At 45.3% G+C, this 23,634-nt stretch overlaps 1 protein-coding gene across 4 annotated transcripts in view; it reads left to right on the forward strand.

Annotated features, from left to right (window-relative positions):
• Positions 1 to 23,634, forward strand: part of MYPN (myopalladin) — a 96,775-nt gene that overhangs the window by 41,421 nt on the left and 31,720 nt on the right. For all 4 annotated transcript variants that reach the window (XM_044420440.1, XM_044420439.1, XM_044420443.1 and 1 more), the window contains exons 3-11: positions 7,686 to 7,861; positions 10,565 to 10,616; positions 12,349 to 12,460; positions 14,477 to 14,548; positions 15,230 to 15,371; positions 16,558 to 16,581; positions 18,902 to 19,018; positions 19,282 to 19,651; positions 21,546 to 22,124. In XM_044420440.1, coding sequence (XP_044276375.1) covers positions 7,686 to 7,861; positions 10,565 to 10,616; positions 12,349 to 12,460; positions 14,477 to 14,548; positions 15,230 to 15,371; positions 16,558 to 16,581; positions 18,902 to 19,018; positions 19,282 to 19,651; positions 21,546 to 22,124 — 1,644 coding nt within the window. The remainder of the gene's footprint in view (positions 1 to 7,685; positions 7,862 to 10,564; positions 10,617 to 12,348; positions 12,461 to 14,476; positions 14,549 to 15,229; positions 15,372 to 16,557; positions 16,582 to 18,901; positions 19,019 to 19,281; positions 19,652 to 21,545; positions 22,125 to 23,634) is intronic.

The following is a 23,634-nucleotide window of genomic DNA, read 5'->3' on the forward strand; positions in this document are numbered from 1 at the left end:
AAAAGCTCTGGAGAGGAAGTGGGAAGGGAAAGTGGCCAAGTGGTGGGAAAGGAGCAAGTCAACCCCCTTTGCTTTTTAAAAAGCTCTTTTTCCATTTCTTCACCTGGTATGTTAGGAAAGTGAGGGAACCAGTGGCCAGAGGAGTGACCCCAGAAACCGTTATGGTGGAACACCCAGGAGAGCATCTTGCCCAGAGCCTCCTTAACCCAGGCAGCGTCGCTGCATCCATGAATTGGTTTTGAATATATTGAAACATTATGATGTTAAGGTCCTGCTGTTTAGGAATATACACTACAATCTGGGGGGAGTTCCTAGAGGAAGCTACTATTATGCCATCACTCTACTTCATTTGTGGAATATTATTTGGGTGGGAGTCCAGAGGATGACCTCTTCCGCTCTTAAAGCTTCCCTTATTTTTCCACCACTTCTGCTGTCGTTTTTCCTTACCATGGAAAATCTGTTAAGAAGGAAAAGATGGGAGAGCTCAGCCAGGTCTTTTAATTGGTTGCATTGGAGATCTTAGATCTAGGAACATCTTAAATACAAGGCCCTTCCTGAAATAGGATTCAGTCAAAATCTGTTGTTTATGGATTTGTTCCTAAAATTCCCACTACGAAGGTATACTCCATGCATTGTGGGAGAGAAGGGAGAAAAATTATTGTTCATCCAAATTTTGCAAATTAGGATTGCCTCCCATGTGATCTAGAAATATGTACAGAACTATGCAGCATCGTGTGTAAAAAAAAAGAAAAAAGATGATGCTTTATTGTAAGACAATTACAGTTGCAGCCATACATCCCCTCAGTAGGGAGTGAGTGCCGCTGAACTCAATGGAGATTTGATTCTGAATAGACATGTCTAGAATTGTCCTGTAAATCTCTGAGAGCTGCAGAGTTCCAAACACACCTATCATGCAACAGCCTTTTCTTATTTTATTTGTGTGCCACCCAATAGCAGAAGGCGGTTCACAACCACTTCTCAAACATACAACAAAGAAATACAATATTATTTATTTATTTATGTATAAAATTTGTATGCCGTCCAATTACTTGCGTCTCTGGATGGCTTACAACATAAGTAAATTGACCCACTCTGGCTACAAGTTTATAAAAGTTTGTAAGCCGCCCCAAGGCTTATGTGATGCGGGTGGCAAATAAGCTGTCTAAATAAGCAAATAAATAAATAAAATACAATATTAAAACATATTAAAATATTGATTAAATAAAAAGGTCTTAACCTGGTGCCAAAAACATATAATGATGGCACCAGGTGGACCTCTATGGGGAAACATAGAAACATAGAAACAGAGCGAGTCAGAAGGGGTCTCCCGGGCCATCTAGTCTCACCTCCAGCACCAGCCGGCTCCGCTCACGACATGCCCACCATGTGCACGTCCAGCCTATCCTTGAACACCCGCATAGATGGGGCCTCAACGACCTCTCATGGAAGCCCATTCCACACCCTCGGGATCCTGTCAGGAAGTGCTTCCTGGCATCCAAATGGAACCTTGGCTCCCTGAGCTTGGCTCCGTTGGAGCACCTCCTGCCTTCCTCTGCAGGGGAGAACAGGTCTCTACCCACCTCCATGTAACATCCCCTCACATACCTGTATGTCACCAGCATATCCCCTCTGAGTCTCCTCTTCTCCAGGCTGAAGAGACCCAGTTCCCCCAGTCTCGCCTCATACCCCATCCCCTGCAAACCAGCCACCAACCTTGTGGCCCTACGCTGCACTGACTCTAACCTGGCTATATCCTTTCTGAAATGAGGGGCCCAAAACTGAGCACAATACTCCAGTTGCAGGTGCACCAGAGCCATAGAGAGTGGTAGTAATACCTCTCTTGATCTAGAAGCCACACTTCTGGCTATGCATCCAAGGGTGGCGTTTGCCCTCTTGACCACCGCATCACACTGCTGACTCATGTTTAGCCTGCAGTCAACCAGCACCCCAAGGTCCCTTTCATAAGTGCTGCTCTCCAGCCACTTGTCACCTAACCTGTACTTATGACACCTATTCCTATGCCCCAAGTGCAAGACCTTGCACTTATCCACATTGAACACCATCCTGTTGTCTCCTGCCCACTTCCATAGTCTGTCCAGATCCTTTTGGATCTGGAGTACCTGCTCCTCAGTTGTGGCCACTGCTCCAGTTTTAGTGTCATCTGCAAATTTGATCAGCAGACTGTTCACCCCTTCTTCCATGTCATTAATGAAAAGATTAAACAGGATTGGCCCCAGGACAGAGCCCTGGGGGACCCCGCTTGTCACTGGCCACCATCCCGATGATTCCTCACTAATGGTTACCTTCTGCTTTCGGTCAGTCAACCATGCCCCAATCCACCGGACAGTGATTTGGTGTATCCCAAACCTCCTCAGTTTCTCCACCAGGATATCATGGGGCACTTTGTCAAAGGCCTTGCTGAAATCCAGGTAAACCACATCCACTGCATCCCCTCCATCTAGCCATCTTGAAACCTTGTCATAGAATTCCACTAGGTTTGTCTGGCAGGACCTGTTTTTGCAGAAGCCGTGTTGTGTGGCTGTCAGCCTCCCTTCCCTATCTAGCATCACTAGATCTCTCTCTATTATGAGCCTTTCCATTGTTTTTCCTATAATGGATGTAAGGCTAACAGGTCTGTAATTCCCCATGTCCCTTCTACTACCCTTTTTGAAAATTGGGACCACTGATGCCACCCTTCAGTCCTCTGGAACTTCACCCGTTCTCCACAAGGCCTCAAAAATGCAGGCCAGCAGGTGTGAGAGTACCCCTGCCAACTTTCTAAGTACTCTTGGGTGTAACCCATCAGGGCCTGGCACCTTTGTAATGTCCAATGCCCTGAGGAGCCCCTCGACTTCAAGGGGGGGTGACTCTCATCTGTGCCCCTAAGTCCCCAGCCTCATCTAATCTCCTATGCGGATATCCTCCGTCCTGCTTTGGGGAGAACACAGAGGCAAAATAGTCATTTAGCATCTGTGCCTGTTCCCTCATATCAGTCACTGGATCGCCTTCCTCCTTATTGTGTGGTCCCACCACTTGTCTCTCCTTCCTCTTCCTATTTACATGCTGAAAGAAGACCTTTTTCTTGCTCTTGATATTCTTGACAAGTCTCAGCTCGTAATCAGCCTTAGCCTTGCGAAGAATCCTTCTGCAACGGGCCTCCTCCTCCAGGTATACACTTTTGTCTATTTGCCCCAGTACCCATTTCCTACGGAGGTTCCTCTTTCATCTAATCCCTCTAACCACCTCCTTTCGCATCCATGGCGGCGCTCTCCTCCGCCTCCCCGCCTTAGTGACTAGAGGTATCGTCAAGGCTTGCACCTCCAAAACCTCCCTATTTTGGAGGGGAGCACATTCCATAGTCGGGGCACCACCGCAGAGAAGGCCCTCCTCCGAGTACTCTGTCTCTTAACCTTTTTCAAAGAGGGTTCCTGGGGGAGAGCTTCTGTTGCCGATCTCAGGTGGTGGGAGGGCAAATAGGGAAGAAAGTGTTCCTTTAGGTATCCTGGTCCCAAGCCATTTAGGGCTTTATAGGTCAAAACCAGTACCTTGAATTGGGCCTGGACTTCAATGGGAAGCCAATGGAGCTGATGGAGGATTGGGGTTATATGAGAATAACGCCCAGTCCCCGACAGCATCCTGGCAGCTCTATTTTGCACCATCTGAAGTATCCGGAGTGTCTTCAAGGGCAGCCCCACGTACAGCACGTTACAGAAATCCAACCGGGAAGTAACCAATGCATGTGTTACAGTTACTAGGCAATCCTCTTCAATAGAAATAAAGATATAATAAAATGCAATATCAAATTCCAAAATAAATGTTTAAAGCAGTATACAGTCCCAATGTGCAAACTTCTAAAACAGTTTAAACATCTAAAACAATTCCAGTAAATCTAAACATAATAAAACTGATAAAACCTTACATATGCCAAAAAATTCCATGGAATGGCTGGGAAAAGAGGACAGTTTTAACCTGACACTGAAAAGACGGTCATGGTGGTGCCAGGTGGGCCTTAATAGGTTGTTCCTTAATTGGGTGGCCACCATATATGACTTCTGCACATGCCAGTGTATGGAAATGTGCATATCTTTTTCCTGCATGGGTCAACTACATAGGGTGAAGTAGGAAGTCACACAGAAAGCTCTCCTTAAGTTACCATCTCCTTCCATTCATCTCCATGTTTTTTCAGCTGCACTGGCCCAACCCAGCTCCTATAGAACATCAGAACATATTTCCTTGTGGGACCAGACCAAGCAAGCTTCTAGCCCAATATTCTGTTTCCAGCAGTGAGTAGTTAGGTGTTTTCAGGACATCCATGAAGGCAACAACTCTTTGCAGATGTTGCCACAACCCTTCAACAGTGGACATTCTCTAACACATCTGCCTTTGAATGAAAAAGTTCCTCTCGGCTCTTACGGGTGATAAGTGTGGATAGACTTGTCCTCCATTACCTGCCTCTTCCCCTTTGAAAGTCAGAATCAAAGGAATCAGGGTGCAATCCAATGGATGCTTAGACAGAAAAAGGTCCTATAGCTCCCAACACAGCCCGGAAAGCATATCTAAAAACACCCTAATTTAGTGCACTGGATGAAGAAGTACAGTACTTGCAATCTACAGCCACTCAGTTTCACTGAATCCCTTCTCCCACTTCCAGAGTTCTTATTTGACTGCAGAGAGAAAGAAAATGCTTTGTGTTCCCTTTTTCCACCCGTTCTGTCATTTCATGAACCTCTTCTGTTAGATTCTCATTGCTAAAAGGGGCCGCAACTGTCCCCCCCTTGATCACGCCGCATGCATCCCCTAATGCTAGGACGAGCCTGCTTGCTCTGCAGTCCCGCTGATCAGAGGGAAAATGCTGGCTACTGATCTCAGCAACAGAGAAACTGCTCCGGGCAGTCCCGAGGAGGTGGAAGCAATCTAAAAAGCCCTGGCACACAAGAAAAACAGAGAGGTCCGCCTGGCGCCGTTGTTATTTGTTTTTCGGCGCCAGGCTAAGACCTTTTTATTTAAAACTTATTTTAAGTGTTAATTTATTATGTAGGACTTTTAAAAAATTTTAAGCCGAGATGCACTGGGTTTTAATATTTTTAGTGTATAATTTTTGTATGATTTTGTATGTTTTTGTTGTGAGCCACCCCGAGGCTTTGTTGCGATGGAGGCGGCATAGAAATGTTTTAAATAAATAAATAAATAAATAAATAAATAAAATAAATCAGAAGGGATATGCAAAAGAAAATTACAGGTGCGGTCTTACCCCAACCCTATGCCTGTTTAGACAGAGTAAGCCCTAAAACTTCCAGCATCTTCCAGCCACCTTGCTGGGAGATGCTGGGAGGAGCAGAATTTACCCCTTTCTAACATGGAAGGATACATCTTAAGTCTTTTAAGAGAGCAGAAAGGATTCCCCTTCTTCTCTCTTAGCAGACGCTGCTACAATGGAATCCTTAGGACATAGTGGCATACAAGCTAAACTTTACAGAAGTATATACACAGGCAATTTTTAACATTAAAATGTTTTATTTTGAAAAATATATTCATTACTAGAAGAAAATGGTATTAATTCCAAGCATCGGGGCAGCAGAAAGAAGTTCCCTTTTATTTTTATAGTCACAGTGATGATATGATTTAATTGCGCTGAAGGTGCAAAAGCACACGTGCTCTCTGAGTTCCTTACTTTTGGTCAGATTTGGCCAACAGCTGTACAGCACATGTGGGTTAAAGAGGGTTGAGTGTGAGCTTTGCGACAGAGGACATGCACGCGGCTATCTAAAGGCAGCTGCGGCTGGAATGGAATAGATCCATAACAAGGAAGAAGAGCCATGCCTAATCCGACCAAGGTCCACTCTGTCCATGCAGTGGACAATCAACGGCTTGCAGGAAGCTCACAACATCACATGAATGCCACAGCACCTCCCTGCCCATGTTCCCCAGCAACTGATGTACACAGGCATATTGGCTCTGCTACTGGAGGAGCCATCAGGGCTAGCTAGCAGTCTCTAACAGTCTTCTCCTCTAGGAATTCATCTCTGCCCATTTTAAAGCTATCCAAATTGGTGTCCATTACTTAGATCTCATGGATGCAAAATCTATAGTTTAACTATGTGCTGTGTGGGGAAATCCAGCAATCTGTCCTGAATCTCCACCCTCACCCCCACCATGGACGCTGAAAACAGGCGGGCAGGCATTACGAAAATAAAAGCAAAATGGTGTCCATGACTGCTGCAAAGTGTCTGAAGGGCCAAAATTGGTTTGTCTGCCACATTTGCCCGTCCCTCGTCTAAGCCCACCTGCCGTCTTCAGCTGCGGTCAGGGATGCAGCCCCATTCGTGAAGTCAAAGGAAGGCTTGACTGCCAACCCAGTGGGCTTTTCTATATGGAACTGGAGAGGCATCATCTTCTCCATCCCCTCAGGCAACAAAAAGCTTTGGACCAAACCTGGCTGAATACAGGCCTTAGTCCGTATCCTTCTCTTCCAAGCTACCAAGCACTGGAAACAGCTGAGAAGCACATGGACATGGGGCTGGAAGTGGGAGGAGAACTTCCACTTGGCATATCTTTCTTTATGCATCTGAGAGTGCATCGTAGAATGACTCTTAATCGCTCTCTCTCTCCCATTGTGTGTGTGTGTGTGTGAGAGAGAGAGAGAGAGAGAGAGACAGTATGCATGAATGGGAATGGAGACACCCACGACCAGATCATGACACGCGCCCTGCTGAGCCACCAAGGCACAAGACCTTCAGGGCCAACATATTTTCCTACCTCCAGAGGTGGAGGTCCCAGATTCATGTTGCCACCCAAAAGGGTCCCATGCAGCTGGGCTAGAAAGAACTCTGCCCGAATCCTTAGTCAGCTGTAGCCGGTCAGAGCAGACAGTGCTGGTGAGATGAACCAAGGTTTCCAGGCCACTCTTTTTCCCGGTTGTGCAAGGGGCCCTCAGAACAAGAGAAGTGGGCGAAGCCTGTACAGCTTCTGGGGATCATCTTGTGTTTTAGGATTTTATGGGCTGCCACATGCAGGCTTTTGCTATCAGTCATGCTAATAGAAGGAATCAGGGAATAGTTCCATAACAAATGAAAATGGGATCTTGCATCTTTCTAAATATATCCTTGTTTGAGCATATGATCCATAGTTTATTCACTAGTTCCCTATACATTTTCCTGTCTCTGGAAACCATAATGCTGACAATTCATAGAAAATCCTTTTGAAAAGCTTAAAAACCAAAACAATTATTTTTACCCACCCTTCCTCCAGCCACATCCACCTTTTTGTTTATCCATGAATTATTCATCTTCTTCCAAAGAGTCCAAGGCAATATATTTGCCCCGTTCCACCTGCATTTGATCTTCAGGATAACCTTGTGAGGAACCTTGGCCCAGCAAGGGGAGAGGGTACTGGTTTAAGATCACCCATTAAGTTTCAGAACAGAGTGTTGATTTCAGCTAAGTCTCCATAGTTCTAGTCCACCTCTCTAACCAGTAAGCCACACTGCTTCTACCTCCTATTTACAACTCTTCTGATAAGCATATGGCAACTCCATCTACAGCAGAATAGCAAAAGTGGTCCAACCCTTGATTTCAGCTTCATTTGCTTGATAAAAGTTTCTGCTTGAGACACTGGGCAGTTGTTTTCTGTGTTTCAGCCCTTCTCCTGGTTGCCTTGTGGTGACCGATACTGCTCTTGCTTCCCAGGTGGTACTGTGAAGGAAAAGAACTTGAAAATTCACCAGATATTCACATCATCCAGTCCGGAGAGCAGCATTCCTTGATCATCCTCGAAGCTTTTGAAGAAGACACAGGGCGTTACTCCTGCTTTGCTTCCAACATCTATGGGACAGACTCGACCTCTGCAGAGATTTATGTAGAAGGTAACTGAAAGCGAAGCAGCTGGATAATGAACAACCCGCAGTGGTGCCGTTAATCCAGTGGGAGAGCACAGAATGCAAAGTAGCTCTCTGCTGGATGGGTTCAGGTGCCTGAACGCCCTTCCTCAGCTGAGATTATGTGACACACCACCTTCATGCCATGTCCGAGCTGAGGAGGAGATCACTGTGGTGTGAGAGGGAGAAACTGCTTGCAGGACGGGGCACAGAATCCCATGTTGAGGAGGAGATCACTGTGGTGTGAGAGGGAGAAACTGCTTGCAGGACGGGGCACAGAATCACATGTTGAGGAGGAGATCACTGTGCTGTGAGAGGGAGAAACTGCTTGCAGGACGGGGCACAGAAAGGGAGTGTGTAGCCTGCAACCTTTTTTTGTAAGTGTATGTGTGTATCTCACACAATTCAGCATGTGTGCTGCTGCTTGTGATGCAGTGTGGGGCAAGGAGACTCTGCTGCTCAGTGGTTAAAAATATGGCAAGATGTTAATTCTTGTGTATGATTAGTATGCAAGAGCGCAAGGCTCCAATTAGTTTTTGAAATAATATTGGCATGAAAATTCATGCAATGATGCAAATATGGAAGGGGGGGAGTTGTATGGCTCATCATCACTTCTGTCCCAGATAATACCCAGTCCAGTAGAAGTGGCAACTACTTCCCATCATGTCCACAATAAATGTTTTGGGTGCCTTTTGATAGTATCTGTGACATCATTATGACCTCTCACTTCCTAATTCATGCCCAAAGCAGGTTTTTCTTAGATATCTATTGAAAAAGTGGGGAGAGCATTTACCCACTGCAATTCCCTCCCATTTCCAGAATAGTTCTTGATTATCATCTTCTCTTTAAACAGTGAATGGACTTCATCTTCAGAGGGAATTTTCTTTTTCTGTCTTTAAAGTTTCCCTGAAGAATGAAATTGACTACCAGACTGTAACACCAAGTGTCAGTTTCAATTCAGTCGGTTTCAGCACTTTATTTATTATTGCTTTTATATACCATTCAGCAGCCATTTATGGCTCCCAGAATGGTTTAACTTTGCTTTTAACCAGTTCAGGAAGTCATGTGGCTAATGGGGTGGGCTAAAAAAAGACCTAATAAATACATAATTTAATAAATAGAACTTGACTTGTCAGTCATAGAAAAAATGGTATTGACTTATCAATAATGGAAAAACAGTTGCAATTGGGAAAACAAACAGCCTCTTGTACTGTACAAGCTTCCCTTTTCATTTTATTTGCAAAGGCTAGAAGGTTATTGATGAGTCATCAGGCTGTTTTCATAGTAGGTAGAATGTCAGTCTCCTTGCCCTGAAAAGAAAATAATAATACAAGCATTTAAAAAAAAACCGCAGCAGTCTCACTGCTAGGCATACGCCATCCAGCCCTGTTACCAGCACTAGCCAGGTCAGTGCTTCTGATGCGCTTAATCCGGGCACAAAGGTAGAATGCTCTGTCACTGTCCCCACGAGAACACCCTGCAACTCAGGGGAAAGTGATGCTCCCATAATAAAACTGGTGCCTTGATACTGGTATGCATTTACTTAAATGATTTCTGCCCTGCCTTTCAATGATCCTTAGGGCGACAGGCAATTAATGGCACTAACACAGAAGGAGAGAAAGAGGACTCCTGTCTGCTCTGTGCGGGACAGCCATCTCCGAGAGCCAGTGCGACACAGGGGGTTAGCCAGTGCTTCCCTTCGGCCCCGTAGTCCCAAGACAACTGGTGGTTGGAGCTCCGTGCTCTTTCTGGAGAGAAAAGGGGTGGGGAGTTCTTGGCAGCTGTTCCTTCTCAGGCTGATGGATAGCGCTGGACAGGTCCTCCCCTTGATACTGTACCCTTCTCCTCGGGAGCCAGGCGGAGCACCTTCCAGTAAATCCTGGTCCTCTGGCTGGTGGCAGAGGCCACTGTGCGCTTCCCTTTAGCTCTGTAATACCAGGACAACCGGCAGTCAGAGCAGAGTGTTCTTGGTGGGAGCAGGGGAGCAAGATCTGAGCAGCTGCTCCTTCTCTGGTTGATGGACGGGGCCCAGCCAGTGTTCCATGGCTGATGTCCTTCCTGCGAATCTGGGGTGCAGCCTCCCAGTGAATTCTGGCACCCTGGCTGGTGGCAGAGGCCAGCGAATGCTTCTTTCCAGCTCTGCTCTCCCGGGGCAACATGTAATAGACATGCAGGCTGCAAACACTGGACCGTAAGCCAACGCACATCTATGCTGGGTGCGTGCACATTAACTACATAAAACATTGGCAGTGGAAATTACTTCTTGGTGCTTTCCCAGGAGATCAAATCAATGCAGGCCCAAAAAGTCACCTCATTTTATGCACTCACAGTGTAAGCTCCACACATGTGCTCCGGTTGTATATTCACCAGGGGAAGTTGAGTGGAAAGCTGGGCATACCAAGCCTCACTCTGCCAATGAAGAGTTTAAATAGGAAATATTCGCACCCCACAAAGTTATAAAATAGCACAGGGCAGGCAATGCTGCCGTGGTCGTCATTCATACCGAGAAGGTGCCTGGCGCAATTGCTATCTACTTGGCTCATGTGCTAACAGTTGCAGCATTTACTGGTTGAGAAATAGCATTCTCTAGACATGTTGTACTGCACTGAAGTCTGCGTTACTGTTAAATAAATTAACGTATTATATTAATTTGGTGATGCATGAAACCTGCTTTGTCTTTGTCTTTTACAGGAGCCTCATCTTCTGAATCGGAAAGTGACACCAACAAAGAAGAAATGGATCAGTAAGTGTTGTATAAATGAGGGTTTCTGTAAAACACTGTGGAGATGTGATTGAATAGAGTTTGCCATCTTTAAATTAAAAGAAGGGGAGAGGTAACTTGGATTCAGGCCACAGCACAGTACAAAAGGGGGGTTTATTCCTCCTTCTTGCACCTGTTCCCCAATTAAATCATCCCTTCCAAGTTGGGAGGGGACTGGCACTTTACCGAACTGGAGGCCAAATTTTAATTGGAAAAATGGTGCAAAGGAAAAACCATTATCACCGCCCTCTCCCTATTTTTCAACTTTTCAAAAGCAATGCCAGTGTGTATGTGAATCCAAGCACAGCTCTTAGGTGTCAGGTTGAATTTGGCCCAGCATTTCCCTATGTTTTCTTCTTCTTGCAGTAATATGTCAAGCTGCTAAAGGGAGCTGCAAACTGAAGAATGGTTTTATGTTTTTGTGTTTGCAACAGTAAATATTAAGACACAATCTGGATGTCCTCAAAGGGCAATATAACCGATTAAGTGTCAGTCTTCCTTTCTTGTTGCTAAATCTACAGTTGTTACCACATAAACAACACCACACAAAGAAACAATAATATCATTTAGGGAAGGAAAAAAGTCTGTCAAAAAAATAAGCCTGCCACTAGCAAGTGAGACAAATTAACCCTTGCAGTTGTATTCGCTCGTCCCTAGATTGCATTCCCCCACCTCTCCTTCGGAATAAGATAATGGCTTAGCTTTGAGAGCATTATCTTTCCTCCTTCCCCAGGAAGGCACATAAGTCATTAAAAAGCAACAGGGGGTTGGTCTGCCTCTTTTAATCAATCTAGTTTAATTCTGCATGTCTCCTTGTAGCTACCTCCAGTATGTATACATATTTGTGCTGGGAATACTGCAAGTATTTATTTATTTTTCGATGTATATCCTGCCTTTTTCCTATAAAGGGCTCAAGGCAGCTAACATCTCCTCCTCCATCTTATCCCCACAACAACAACCCGGTGAGGTAGGTTGGGCTGAGAGTCTGTGACTGGCCCAAAGTCACCCAGTTGGCTCCATGGCTGAGCAGGGACTAGAACCCAGATCGTCTGAGTCCCAGTCCCGAACTCTTAACCACTACACCACACTGGCTCTCAAGTATCTTCCCATTCAATTGGTAAAACAATATGCTGTAAATTTCCACCTGCAAAAAGCAAGTCACCCAGTCAGCATGCACTCCAGATTGTGTCTCCCACAAAACCAAGGCATTTCCATCCCTGCCGTCTCGGTTTGTGGAATGAGGGCTTTCCCCATTCAGGGCTTTCCAAAGCAATCTCAGTATCAAGAAACCTTCCGAAATGATTGGCTTCCCTGAAGAAACATTCACTGATCATTCAGGAACATCAAGGGCCAGCTGACCTGAGGGCATTTTAACACTTGGCAAGCCCAGCTGGGATCCAGTATTGCTTGAAGGCAAACTCACCAGTTCTTGGAGCAAGCATCTCTGGACTTTCCTAGAGGGGAAATTTATCTTTTAAGATGCTGCTTGCAATGTACAGTTTCTATAAGTATTTGCATTAAAAATTATAGCAATAGCTATAGGTAGATATATAGATAAAGATCTACTTCCCAGTTCAGGGTGGATCCTTCTTTGAATAAAGAAAAACTAATTTTAAAGTCCATTAATCAAATCAATTCACCAAACATTTCAGCTTTAACAAGATATATTCCTTTTTTCTTTTTGGTAAAAATGTATTTTCTTATGTTTTCCCAGATACCAAAACCGCACAAAGATCTCTTCAAATGTGCAACCTTCTCCTGTTACCACCACAGTCACCCATCAAGAAGCACCCAAACCACAGCCTGTGTCAATACCTGTCCACCATGTAAGAGAGAGAAATGTACTGCATCATTGAAAAGCAACATGTACCTGAACTGTTTGGGCTTGTTTGCATGTTATCCTTTGCATGGCCTTCCAGCATGGCACCACCACAAGGCTGACCAGCAAGGAGGCAAGCCACAGAAAGATAGATGGAGAAAGAAGGAGAATAAGCCATTTTGTTTTTTAAAATGAGAGCAACAAAATAATGGATTGGGCTCGGAGTAGGGCAAATTATTTCCACTCATTTCAGCAGGTCTGCTCTAAGTAAGTGCAAATCCAACCCAAGGAGAGGAAAACAGTAAGCAAGAGCGCAAGGCTATGTACGTGTACTAAGAAGCAAGCCCTGTGAAAAGTGTTCTCCTTCACCTGGCAACAGCGACTGAAACGGATGCTTCCAGATGGACGTGCCATCGCGTTCCCTGCCAGGGGCATTGTGCAGCGATTCTGTCCTTTTTTTGCAGAACACATTTTCCACACTTAAGAAACAAGATAGAAGAAGTAGAGGGAAAATACAGAAGGATTGTGAGAGAAATAGGTCATCTTCTGAACATCCATGAAATTCCAAAAGAGTCGTCCGAAAGCATCCTGTTGTCCCCTGGCACTCTTTAGGAAGGAATATGCTGGGCAGAATCTGAATCTAATTTAAGAACTGCTTTTAAATTAATGTTTTTGGGAACCGTTAGTGGGTGGGACTTGTGAGTAGGCATTATAGGAGGAACTGCATGTGGACCAGGGACTGATGGATTGCATAGGTTTGTGTAGAACTTCTGCATTACTTTTTCTTCAGTGAAACAGTGCCCCAGCATTAAAAGGGTTCTAGTATTTAAGCAGGCCCATGGGGCAATCCTATGCATATCTACTCCGAAGTAAGCCCTGTTGAAGTCAATGGGGTTTACTCCAGACATGTGTGTACAGGATTGCCGTCCTAGTGGTATAAGGAGGCTTTTGTAGCTAGTCTGCTTGTAGTTTCTATCCTTTGGCTAGAGCTGGTTGACTGAGCATCCCTGAGACCATCTCTTCCAGACCTGCTGCGAACCCCCCACAGAGAAGTAAGGTGGATTAATGTGGGTTTAAAGATGGGTGCCTTTCCTCATCTGAAAAGGCAAAGGATCGTTTCCTAAAGTATGCTGAAGAAAGAGCATTCTACTGTGTGGCTTAGGAGGTGCAGTACCCAAGGAGATACTTGACATTTAGGAATGTCAAATCTTGGTGCAGTCAGGTAATTTTAGAGTCCTTTAATTTTAATGGTACAACTTCACTTGCTTCAAAATTTAGTAAGTTCAGTTCGGGGGCCCACTTGCTCATTCTGCTGCATGGAGACCTGAACTTCCTCCTCAAAACCTTGCTCTCCGTCTACCACTGATGGCAAATCAGTGTGCATCACTTGCCACAGTAACCATTGTGGATTCACTGTGCTTGTCTTGAATAAACTCTAACATTTAACATCCTTCTGGGTCCTCCTATGCCCTTTCTTATCCTCCGTCTCTCTGCCTCTTTCCCTGTCTGAAACACACACACACACACCCACTCATGCTTTTAACCATTCCCTTCCCTCTGATGTCATAAAAAGAAAAAAGAGATAACACTCCAGGAACAGGGCTTAGGATTCCTATCCTAACAACTTTCTTCCTAGAGCATCCATGCACATCCCAGGACGCAGCCAGGAACCTTCCAGCGCTGCTTCCTCAGATGCTCTAGAAATAAGGCAGGAACCATAGAGCCCATTCCTAGACTCTTTCTCCCCTCTCTCTGTTTCGGGGAGCAGCAGCAGAAGTTGGGGTTGGAGCAGAACCTGACAGCCTGTGCGAAGGCTATATTAGAGAGTCACCTCTATGTTCTACACCGCCTAATTGTGCTCACTCATCTCTATGCAGTACGTCATTTTTCCCATGGCCTTCCCTGTTCATCTTGTTCCATGGAAGCAAAAGCGTTGCACCCCAGTCAGCACAGGGTTGTGCTAATGTCTTGCCTGATGCCGACAGCAAACCTTTGTCTCAACGTTTGTTTTTCTAATCTGCAGAGTCAAAGTCCCACTAATTATTTACAAGGACTGGATGGAAGACCCATAATAGCTGCTCCAGTGTTTACTAAGGTAATGTGTTTTTACCTTCTCAAAATGAGGAACAAATAGACGTTATGGGAGGCTTCGATCATTTCCAAGCTATTTGTCCGATTATAAAATATCTTTCTGAAGGTCAGAGATTATACTATCGAACTTGGCATGTTAGGGTCATTGGCCTAGAACAGATCAGTATGTATTTTGAAAAAAGTCATATTTGAAAACATTGTAGGATTCCACTCTACAGAGCTAAAGAAATCTCCAGTGTAATCATTCAGAGGCATCTTCTTGCTATTATTTAGAGAACAGCTGCCATACAGTTATTCTCGGCTTTTTGAGAATAATGTACAGGGATGTAATACATGTTCTAAGAAGATCTGACATTGATACAAAATCTCATCAGAATTATTTAACATTCACACAAAACATAATGCAGAACACTCAGTTAATATGATGGTGTTAAAACCAACCATCTACGGTACATTGTAGAATTGAAAACAAAAACAGAGACAAAGAAAAGAGATTTTAAACCTCAGTTGAATTGGAACATGGAAAAATGTGTATTTCTGTTGATGTCCAAGTTGTACCTAATCCTCACAAAGCACCAGACATCAGAAAGGCAGTGTTTGCTCAACCATCTCTCAAACAGACATGTTCTGTTGTTCTCCGCTTTTAATTCCACAAAACCCACACCATGATCTGCCTCTCTTTTAGATGCTGCAGGACATCTCGGCCTCTGAGGGTCAGCTGGTTGTGTTTGAATGCAGAGTGAAAGGAGCTCCCTCTCCCAAGGTTGAGTGGTACAGAGAAGGGACAGTGATAGAAGATTCTCCAGACTTCAGAATATTACAGAAAAGTATGCTTTACAGCTGTTACAGACATTTATCTGAAAAGGTCAATGCTATGCAGAGTAACATTTTTTAAATTTGCATTTATTTAATGATTTGCTGCATGCTGGATGTAAATGCTTCTGAACAATAAACAGTGGGACGCTGTATTCGTGAACCTACAATTCTTTGCCACCACTCCACCCCTGCCCCCCAAAAATAGTAATTGGTGTTTCTACAGTGAATTTCAAATGTCCAAAGTGATTACAATGCATTGTGTCAATAATTCTTACAACACTCCAACAATGGGTGTCAGTATTATTATCCTCATATTGCAGACGGTGGTGGGTAATGCTGAGAGATTAGCTGCTTGCATAAGACCATTTTTCAATTGCTAAGGCAATAGCCTGAAGCGCCTGATCCTGCCTAATCTTGGAAGCTAAGCAGGGTCAGGTCCAGCTGAAACCTGGATGGGTGACTGGACTGCCCAGGGAGCTTTGGCCATGGGCGGTGTGGAAATGTAACCTAATGCAGTAATAATTGGACCTGCATGCACAGCATGTGGAACAAGTTACTATGTTCAGCCACCTGTGAGAGGCTGGCATGCTGGGGAAGAGGAGGGGTCTAAGGGCTGGATGCAGGCTTAGCCATGCTTAGAGTAGACCTGCTGAAATCAATAGGACTTAATAGCTCTTAAATTCCCCTAGTGATTTCAACGGCTCTATTGAAAGCATGACTAAATTTGAGCCCACATATAACTTAATGCCCTTTGCATAAAACTGCACTGTTCAGCATGGGTGTCTGTGCAGAAAATACTACACCAAATAATATATGCACAACTTTGTGTGTGGGGGTTACCAGTTATGGGTTTCTGGTTGATTCTCTTTGTATCCAAACAGAGAGATGCAATGAAATGCTTTTTGCATTATATTCTGAACCAATGTTAGGTTGAGAGTCTATTATTCAAGAGAGGTTCTCTCCAGTAAAACAAGCACCCTAATTCTGAAGTCCATCATTTCTGTTGAAAATCAAGATATAACTCCTAAAAGTGCTGTTATCACTGTGGCTAAATCCTAAGTTGCTACATTTACTTACACAGGGGAAGAGAGTTGTTGAATCAGCCTAAATATATAATTTGTGAGTGGGATTTGGAAAAACGCTCTTGGCACCAGTAGAAATATTGAATCGAATCACCTATCTTTTTCTTTCCTTTAGAACCTCGATCTATGTCCGAGCCAGGTAGGTCTATTCCCTTATTCATGTGAAGATAATGCCCAGTTAACTTCAGTCTCGCAGATCCAACTCCATGTCTGCAAACAAACAGGATAAAACTAAAATTATGGCCTGCAGCCCCATGTTCCTGCTTGAGTGCTTGAAAGTGCGCAGATGGTGCTGCGACCAGTGTTCCGGACAGACACAATACAAACTGGAGTGTGTTGCTGGGGAGGCTTTGTTAGAGAACCATGCACATATTCCATCATATTGTGCTAAATTATCTAATTGCCTGCCGTTTTCTCTGCGGAGTATGTTCTGCATACTGGCTAGATCGTCTGTTAGCCTTGCAGCTAAGGTCAGGAGCAGGGCTGCTTCTGTGAGCACTGCTTTCTGCCTGTTGCATCCAAGAAATGTTATTCGCTATAAGGGTTTCCTTTTTAAGGTTTCCCTTTCCCTTCCCTCTTCCCCCATCCAACAACACAGAAACTCGCTCCTAAATAGACAAGTGAACTTGTTATTCTTAAGCAAGCCCTATTTAATTTAATTCAATGGATCCCCCCCGCTGCCACCGCCTTCAACAGAGCTGACTCCCTGGGGAATGTGTAGGACTGCAGCCTAATACTTAGAAAGGCCGCTAAACCCGATGCGGACTGCATGCAGCTGGAAGGTGGCAGGTGGATGAAGCCTTCCGTTCCCTTCTGCAGCTCCACTTCCAGGTTTTTCAAGGCTCCTCGCAGGCCCTCTGTGTCCTCCTTTCCGCAACAAGGCTGCCTTCTCACCACCATCGTCACTCCCTTCTTCCTCATCATTGCTGCCACTTCTTGCTTCGCAAGCAGACAGCCAGTGAGCAAGGAGGCCTGAGCACCCTGCTGCTCTGCCTCACTGTCTCCACTGCTTGGGACAAAGTAAGAGGCAGGTGGATAGGCAGGTTGCAGTGGTGCAGAAAGGGAGTGAGTCCAAGGAGGTCTTGTGATTGAGCCCCGGGTGGGGTGGGAACCCTTGGCTCCTTGGTGGGAGCCCGGACAAGCCTACCCCCAGCACAGGGCCTGCTGTTCTGAGATTACCCTTATCTCAGATCTAAGGAATATCCTTGTCCCATGCTGGATGTGAATGAAATAGCCTGTATTAAATCCCGTATTTTCTTTGGGGCCAAATGTGCACCAGATGATGTAGAATTGTGCTATTTTTACCCGGCTTGCCAGTTGGAGAGTATTGGGTCACACCTCGGCCCTTGCCAGATATTCTCTCTTAACCCTGCTCTCTCCTCATGAAATGTGAGAGCTCCGCTCCAAGCATTCCAGCGCTGAAACTGGAGAATGCCACGGTAAGCATTCTACTTCCAAGAGGTGAATCCTGCCTGGAACCAGATTTGTCGGTGCCTCCAGGACCAGGGCAGTCAATGCAGGCGTAAAGGGCATGGGGGCCCCATGCAGTGCCGCGTTCTCATGAGCCGTTTCTCCCCAGTCACCAGTGACAGGGCGCGGAGGGCCGTGTGCCCTCCTAGATGTGTATGAGTAAGCCCACTGCTATGTACCGTATATGAGAGAGCTCCCCATAAAAAGTGGCACGCAGAAGCCGCTCCTGCGGGAACTGGGAGACGGCAGGCCACCTGTCAAAGGCTGTTGAAAGTGGTCGCCTCTGAGTATACATTTCCCTTGCCACAAAAAGCAGGTGATATAAATCCTGTGACCCTCCGGAAGTTCCAGTGGTGCAGTGGGTTGCACTCACATTTTTGTGATTCCGTCCCCTCAACCAATTAATACGGTTTGAGTATGTCCTCAGTTCTGCAGTTTTCAGCATTCTGCAATTTTCAGAATGTCAAACGCACTTTCCTGGTATGCAGATCTGGAAAACAGTCCCTTGCCTTCTTCCATGAATCCGACACCTGATCCCGGGCTGATTCCCACTGAGGTGGACAGTCCAAGTGGCACTTCCTTTTGACCTTCTCTCCTGCCCCAGCACAAGAAATAGGAGCCACAATCCCAAAGTGCTTTTCTTCCACAAGTCTTATTAAAATGAATGGATACTGCTGAAGAGCACCATTGGTTTCAACTTAGTTTGTGCCAGAGAATACCCTGGTCGATTCTGCCTCCTGGAACCAGATCTGCTTGTTGCACACTTTGCTGCCTTCAGGAGGGCTCCAAGTCAGCCCCCCACCTGATTTAGGACAGGGACAATTCTGGAGGGGATGTTCGTGCACTGAATCTGAAACAGCCCCAAACAAGGCCCAGAGGAGTCACACACCCACTTGCCTGGAAGTTTCTCCTACTGTGGCATGGTTAGTCTGGCTAGTTGAGTTTACACCTGAGCAAAAAGGTGCTAATCACTTTCTTTTGCTTTTCAGAGGAGATTTGCACATTGGTCATTGCTGAGGTATTTTCAGAAGATTCTGGGAGTTTTACCTGCACTGCAAGCAATAAGTATGGGACAGTTTCCAGTACTGCTCACCTAAAAGTAAAGGGTAAGAGATTATATTAAGAAACCTTTACGATTGTCTTGGCCTTTTGCTGATATGTAATCCAGTTTACAATATTTGGGTCATAGGCAGTGCCAGAGGAAAAACGAGAGGGAAAAAGCTCCCCACCAGTAGCTTACTCGACCTTCCGCATTATTATTATTATTATTTTAAGAAGTCTAATATATGGGTCAAAGTTCCCCAGTGTATTTTTCTTGGTGCTGCCATTGGTTCATGTAATAACCCTTATATAACCTTTCTTATTCCAGGACCTGTGGACCAGAATCATAATGCTGCTCTCCATACTATAAGTTCGATCAGTTTAGTGGCTGCGGAACACCAGCCTTCTGCACCAGTCCCTTCGCAGCCTTCGGTGGATCAGCCTCCAAAGCCTAAACTGGAAGGCGTTCTTATAAACCATAATGAGCCCCGGTCAAGTTCCAAAGTAGGCCTTCATGTGCACTTTAAGCTGCCAGATGACGATAAAGGAAGTGAAGCCTCTTCAGAAAATGGAGGAAGGCCTACACATCACATCAGACCAAACTGCTTCCCAGACAAGATCAATGGGCAGATATTTAAAAATCAAGAGATAACGTCACCTTCAAAAGAGCCACCTCCAGTACTAGCGAAACCAAAATTGTAAGTAAGAAGGCATTTGTGAAGCATGAACACAAAGGTGGCCATAGGAGGGGCTGGCCACTTTTTAAGTATGGACAGCCCAAGGTTAAACTGGACAGCCAGTCTGGCTTAAGTATGGTTGAAGATCACCCTCATAAGACTAGGACTTTGAAGCCACCCACAACTTGATGGCCAATTGAGCAGGCAGGCAGAGGGGAGAGCTGACTGCATTCTTCTCCACTATGTATTTATAGTAATCCTTTTAAAATTTGCATCTGAACATATACATGCGTACATGGAAATGTCATGCAAACCCGCATTTTCTTTTGGTGATGCTCTTTTTTCCATACCATGTGGCAGTGTTTGAAAAAGAGGTTCAATTTATTCCTTACTTATTCTGTTCTTGCCTCACACACATTAACATTTCCCAAAATGTTAACATCCTCTACATTCTTGAAAAACAAAGCTTATTGACTGGATATAGGGTAAGTCCAGCTGAGTGATTCGGGATCTTCATCCTGAAGGGGCCACTCCGGCTGTGTCAACATCAGCGTCCGTTGTATTTTTCTTCCTGGAACAAGGATGGATGGAAAGCTGTCCGTCCTTGTGCAGGGGTGCAGGGGTAGCCTGGCAGTGAGACGCTTATCATGGCAGTGATGGTGTCCAAATTCAAACAGCTGTGTTTGTGTGGTTATACACAGGTGCTGCAGAGAAACTTTGGTTCCCCCCGTTACTTTGAAGAATGGCAACTAAGTCCAGAGAGAACAGGGAGGTCTGAGGAGGTGGGCAGATGGGGTCAGCACCCCTACTATTCAAAAGTCCCAGCACTTCCTGCCCAAGTGCCTTTGTTCCGCTGCACCGCTGTCCTCGTCTCATATGTTCTGGTTGCCCTTTGTACATGTATGTGCTTCCTATAAGCAATGAGCAGAAAAGGAGTCACTTATCAATACTGCAGCCTGTTGTACCAGACAGCAAGTTTGCAGGTAGTAAAGCGGGCTCAGGAAATTGCGGAGACAGGATAAGCGAAAATGATCTTATGGTGGCACTGAAGATCAGCTTTGAAGTCAAACAATTGTCCCTGGAGAAGAATTTCTTCTTAGCACATGTTGGGATACGTAGGGTCCATTCACGCTTTATTGCAGCATTATGTTGCCTCATTCATGGGATTTTACCAGGGGTTCTGTTTGTAAACCAACCATGTTTTCTCATTGCTCCTTCCATCTTTTTTTTCTTTCCACAAGAAAAGAAAGAAAGAAAGATCAGGCAGAATAGCTGCACAAGCCTTCTGGCTTGTAACAGTAAGAGCCTTCTACCTGGAAGCATCCATCACATCAAACTGTTTCCTAGCACCACTTGAGGTTCAAGGAATTTGGTGGGGAGCACAGTCCTCTATGTTAAAACTCCTGCACTGAACCAAATAACAGCAAAACCACTTGTGTAAATAAGAGGGCCCTCCCAGGGAGCTTCACCAGTGGTGGGGATGCATTTATTTATGGAATGGAAATATTCATGTTCCACTTTTTCCTCCAACAAGTATATCCATTTCAGCCTCACAACAACTCTGTGATGGCCCCAATGTCACCAGCAAGCTCTGTGGCCAAGTAGGGACTAGAACCTGGATCTCCTGGGTCCCTGCCCAACATCCTAACCAAAGCATGACCCTGGTTCTCATGAGCACAAGTGCCTCACCACAGGTGTGCATACGTGAGCACACGGGCCTTCGTTATTGCACCAACTGGGAAAGTGGGAGGTGGTTACGTATCTTCCCTTGGCGTAGCTCTGACTCATTCCAGAAAGGACTTGTTGGAAATTCATCATTGTGATTCAGTTTCCAAAGCACTGCCTGCCTCCTGTTCAGTGGCTTTCTTGTGGCCTATACTATAGCTGGCATACATGTTTTTATTTTTGTGTGCAGGGATCCCACCCAGCTAAAACAGCTACACAACCAGGTCTTACTCGAGCAACAGCTAATTCAACAGCCATCTCCTCCACGGGAGCAATCATTCAATACTGGCGCGCATCAGCAGCAACAACCTTCATCGACTGCGTACAAGCAGAACAAGGGTCCCTCCACACAGACATTCACTTATACCCGGCCTAAGCAATTTCTGGCATCGCAGAACACCGCGCCAGCCGTCAGCTCCCCGTCCAGCTCCCCCATGCCCTCATTCAACAATGCACTTCAAGGAACCCAGAAAGCAACCAGCAAGGAGAACGTCTTGGGATCTCCTCCACCAGGCCAGACGAGATCTCTGGGAGGCTTGACAAACCAAGCGGAGCAGCCACTTCCCAGTCCCAAAGAAACGGTGTTGCCGCCATTGTTGCTTTCTGTATCCAGCATGAACCAGTTCCAGCCCCAGAATGTGCCTCCGACACCTCTCTCTCCAACTGGTCGGATTCAGAATCCCGTAGCCTTCCTCAGTTCGGTTCTTCCTTCACTTCCTTCTACACCCCTAACGAATGCCATGGGTCTTCCTAAAAGTGCTCCAGCTGCGTAAGTGAAGCTAATGATGCATGTTCAGATCAGTACAAGTGAGCCACTGTGGAAGTTTGTTCACAAACAACATCTACCATATGCTAATTGCAAGACTGTGTGTTTTGAACACAGTTAAGCGAACCTGAATTGTTAAGATCCATTGGTGGCCCCTTAAGAGGGGAGGGGGAAAGGTTTCCCTAAAGCAAGGATGAGCAACTCATAGGCCAAAACATCTGGAGGACCACAAGTTGCCCATCTCTTCCTTAAAGAAAGAGTTATCCAGGGAACTATGCATAATCTCTCAGGAAATAGGCTTCTTTTTATGGTGACTTACTCAAAATTGTTCTACCACATTTAGAGGCAAAACCTTGGTTGGTTTACCTATCATGGCAAAGAACCAGAGGATCTTTTAATATGTGTCCTTGTTTAGTCTATCAGACCACTTACCTCGTGTTCATTTTCTTTTTACAAATTCCACAACACTTTCTCTTGAAAAAGTGTTTACTCTGGGAAGAGGTGAAGCCCTGTGCTTTGTTAACTCTCTGAAATTTATTACTTTTTTGGCAATTGTTTAAAAATTTCAATTTATAGCTTGGTAACGCTTTGGCTGCAGTCTTCTGTGTCTTTAGAGGTAAGACTAGAGATGATTTCAGTGAAACTCTCAACAATGATGGGCTACACAAACTGTCTCCTTCTCTGGTGCCCTCCAGGTGTGTTAGCCAGTGGCCATGCTGGCTGGGGATGACTGGCATTGTAGTCAAACAAGCAAACCAAAATAAAAAGGCATCCACAACAGTGTTTATAGAGCCAAACTTGTTTCAGAAATGGTTTCTTTATCAGGAGCAACTGATCTCTTCAGACCTTCCAAATAATACATGGCATTCTAATTCACGGATGGAAATCCGACACACCTGGAGGGTGCAAGGTTGAGAAGGGCTGGTCTAACCCCCCTTAAGTACCACGGGGAACATCAAGGTGAGGTGCAGGGACTTGCCACCTCACCGTTCTGTTCTATTCCTTTCTGCTACATCAGACACTGGCTGGTGATGGCCAATAAGTTCAATGATGAGGAGCAGCCACTGCTGTTCTGCGGAGCTCTTTGCCTCCACCAGTGCTGCTGGATATCTGTATGAACCTGCTGGGAGAGGCCAGCAAGAGCACTGGAGTTCATTGTCATCACTATACACATAGCCCATGGGCCGAACACTTAGGAGCTGCCATTTTAGTCTTCAACCAATGGTCAGAAGATTGGTTCTGATCAATGAGGAAGACTAGAGCAAATGCAGCAGCAGCATCTGGTGTGAAATGTGTGGACCCTGGAAAGAGAGCCGTTTTGGCTATGGGGCAGGATAAACACCTAATAAACAAATATCCATACTGATGTATAAATATTACAAATGCATAGATGCTGCCACTTCTTGGACCTACTGTTATTCTAGACCAGCCTTCCTCAACCTGGTGCCTTCCACTGGGGATGCTAGGGCTTGCAGTCCAACCTATATGGACGGCACCAAGCTAGAGGGGACTT

This window comes from Varanus komodoensis, unplaced genomic scaffold (genome assembly GCF_004798865.1).
Source record: "Varanus komodoensis strain SLA01 unplaced genomic scaffold, ASM479886v1 scaffold11, whole genome shotgun sequence".
NCBI lineage: Eukaryota > Metazoa > Chordata > Lepidosauria > Squamata > Varanidae > Varanus > Varanus komodoensis.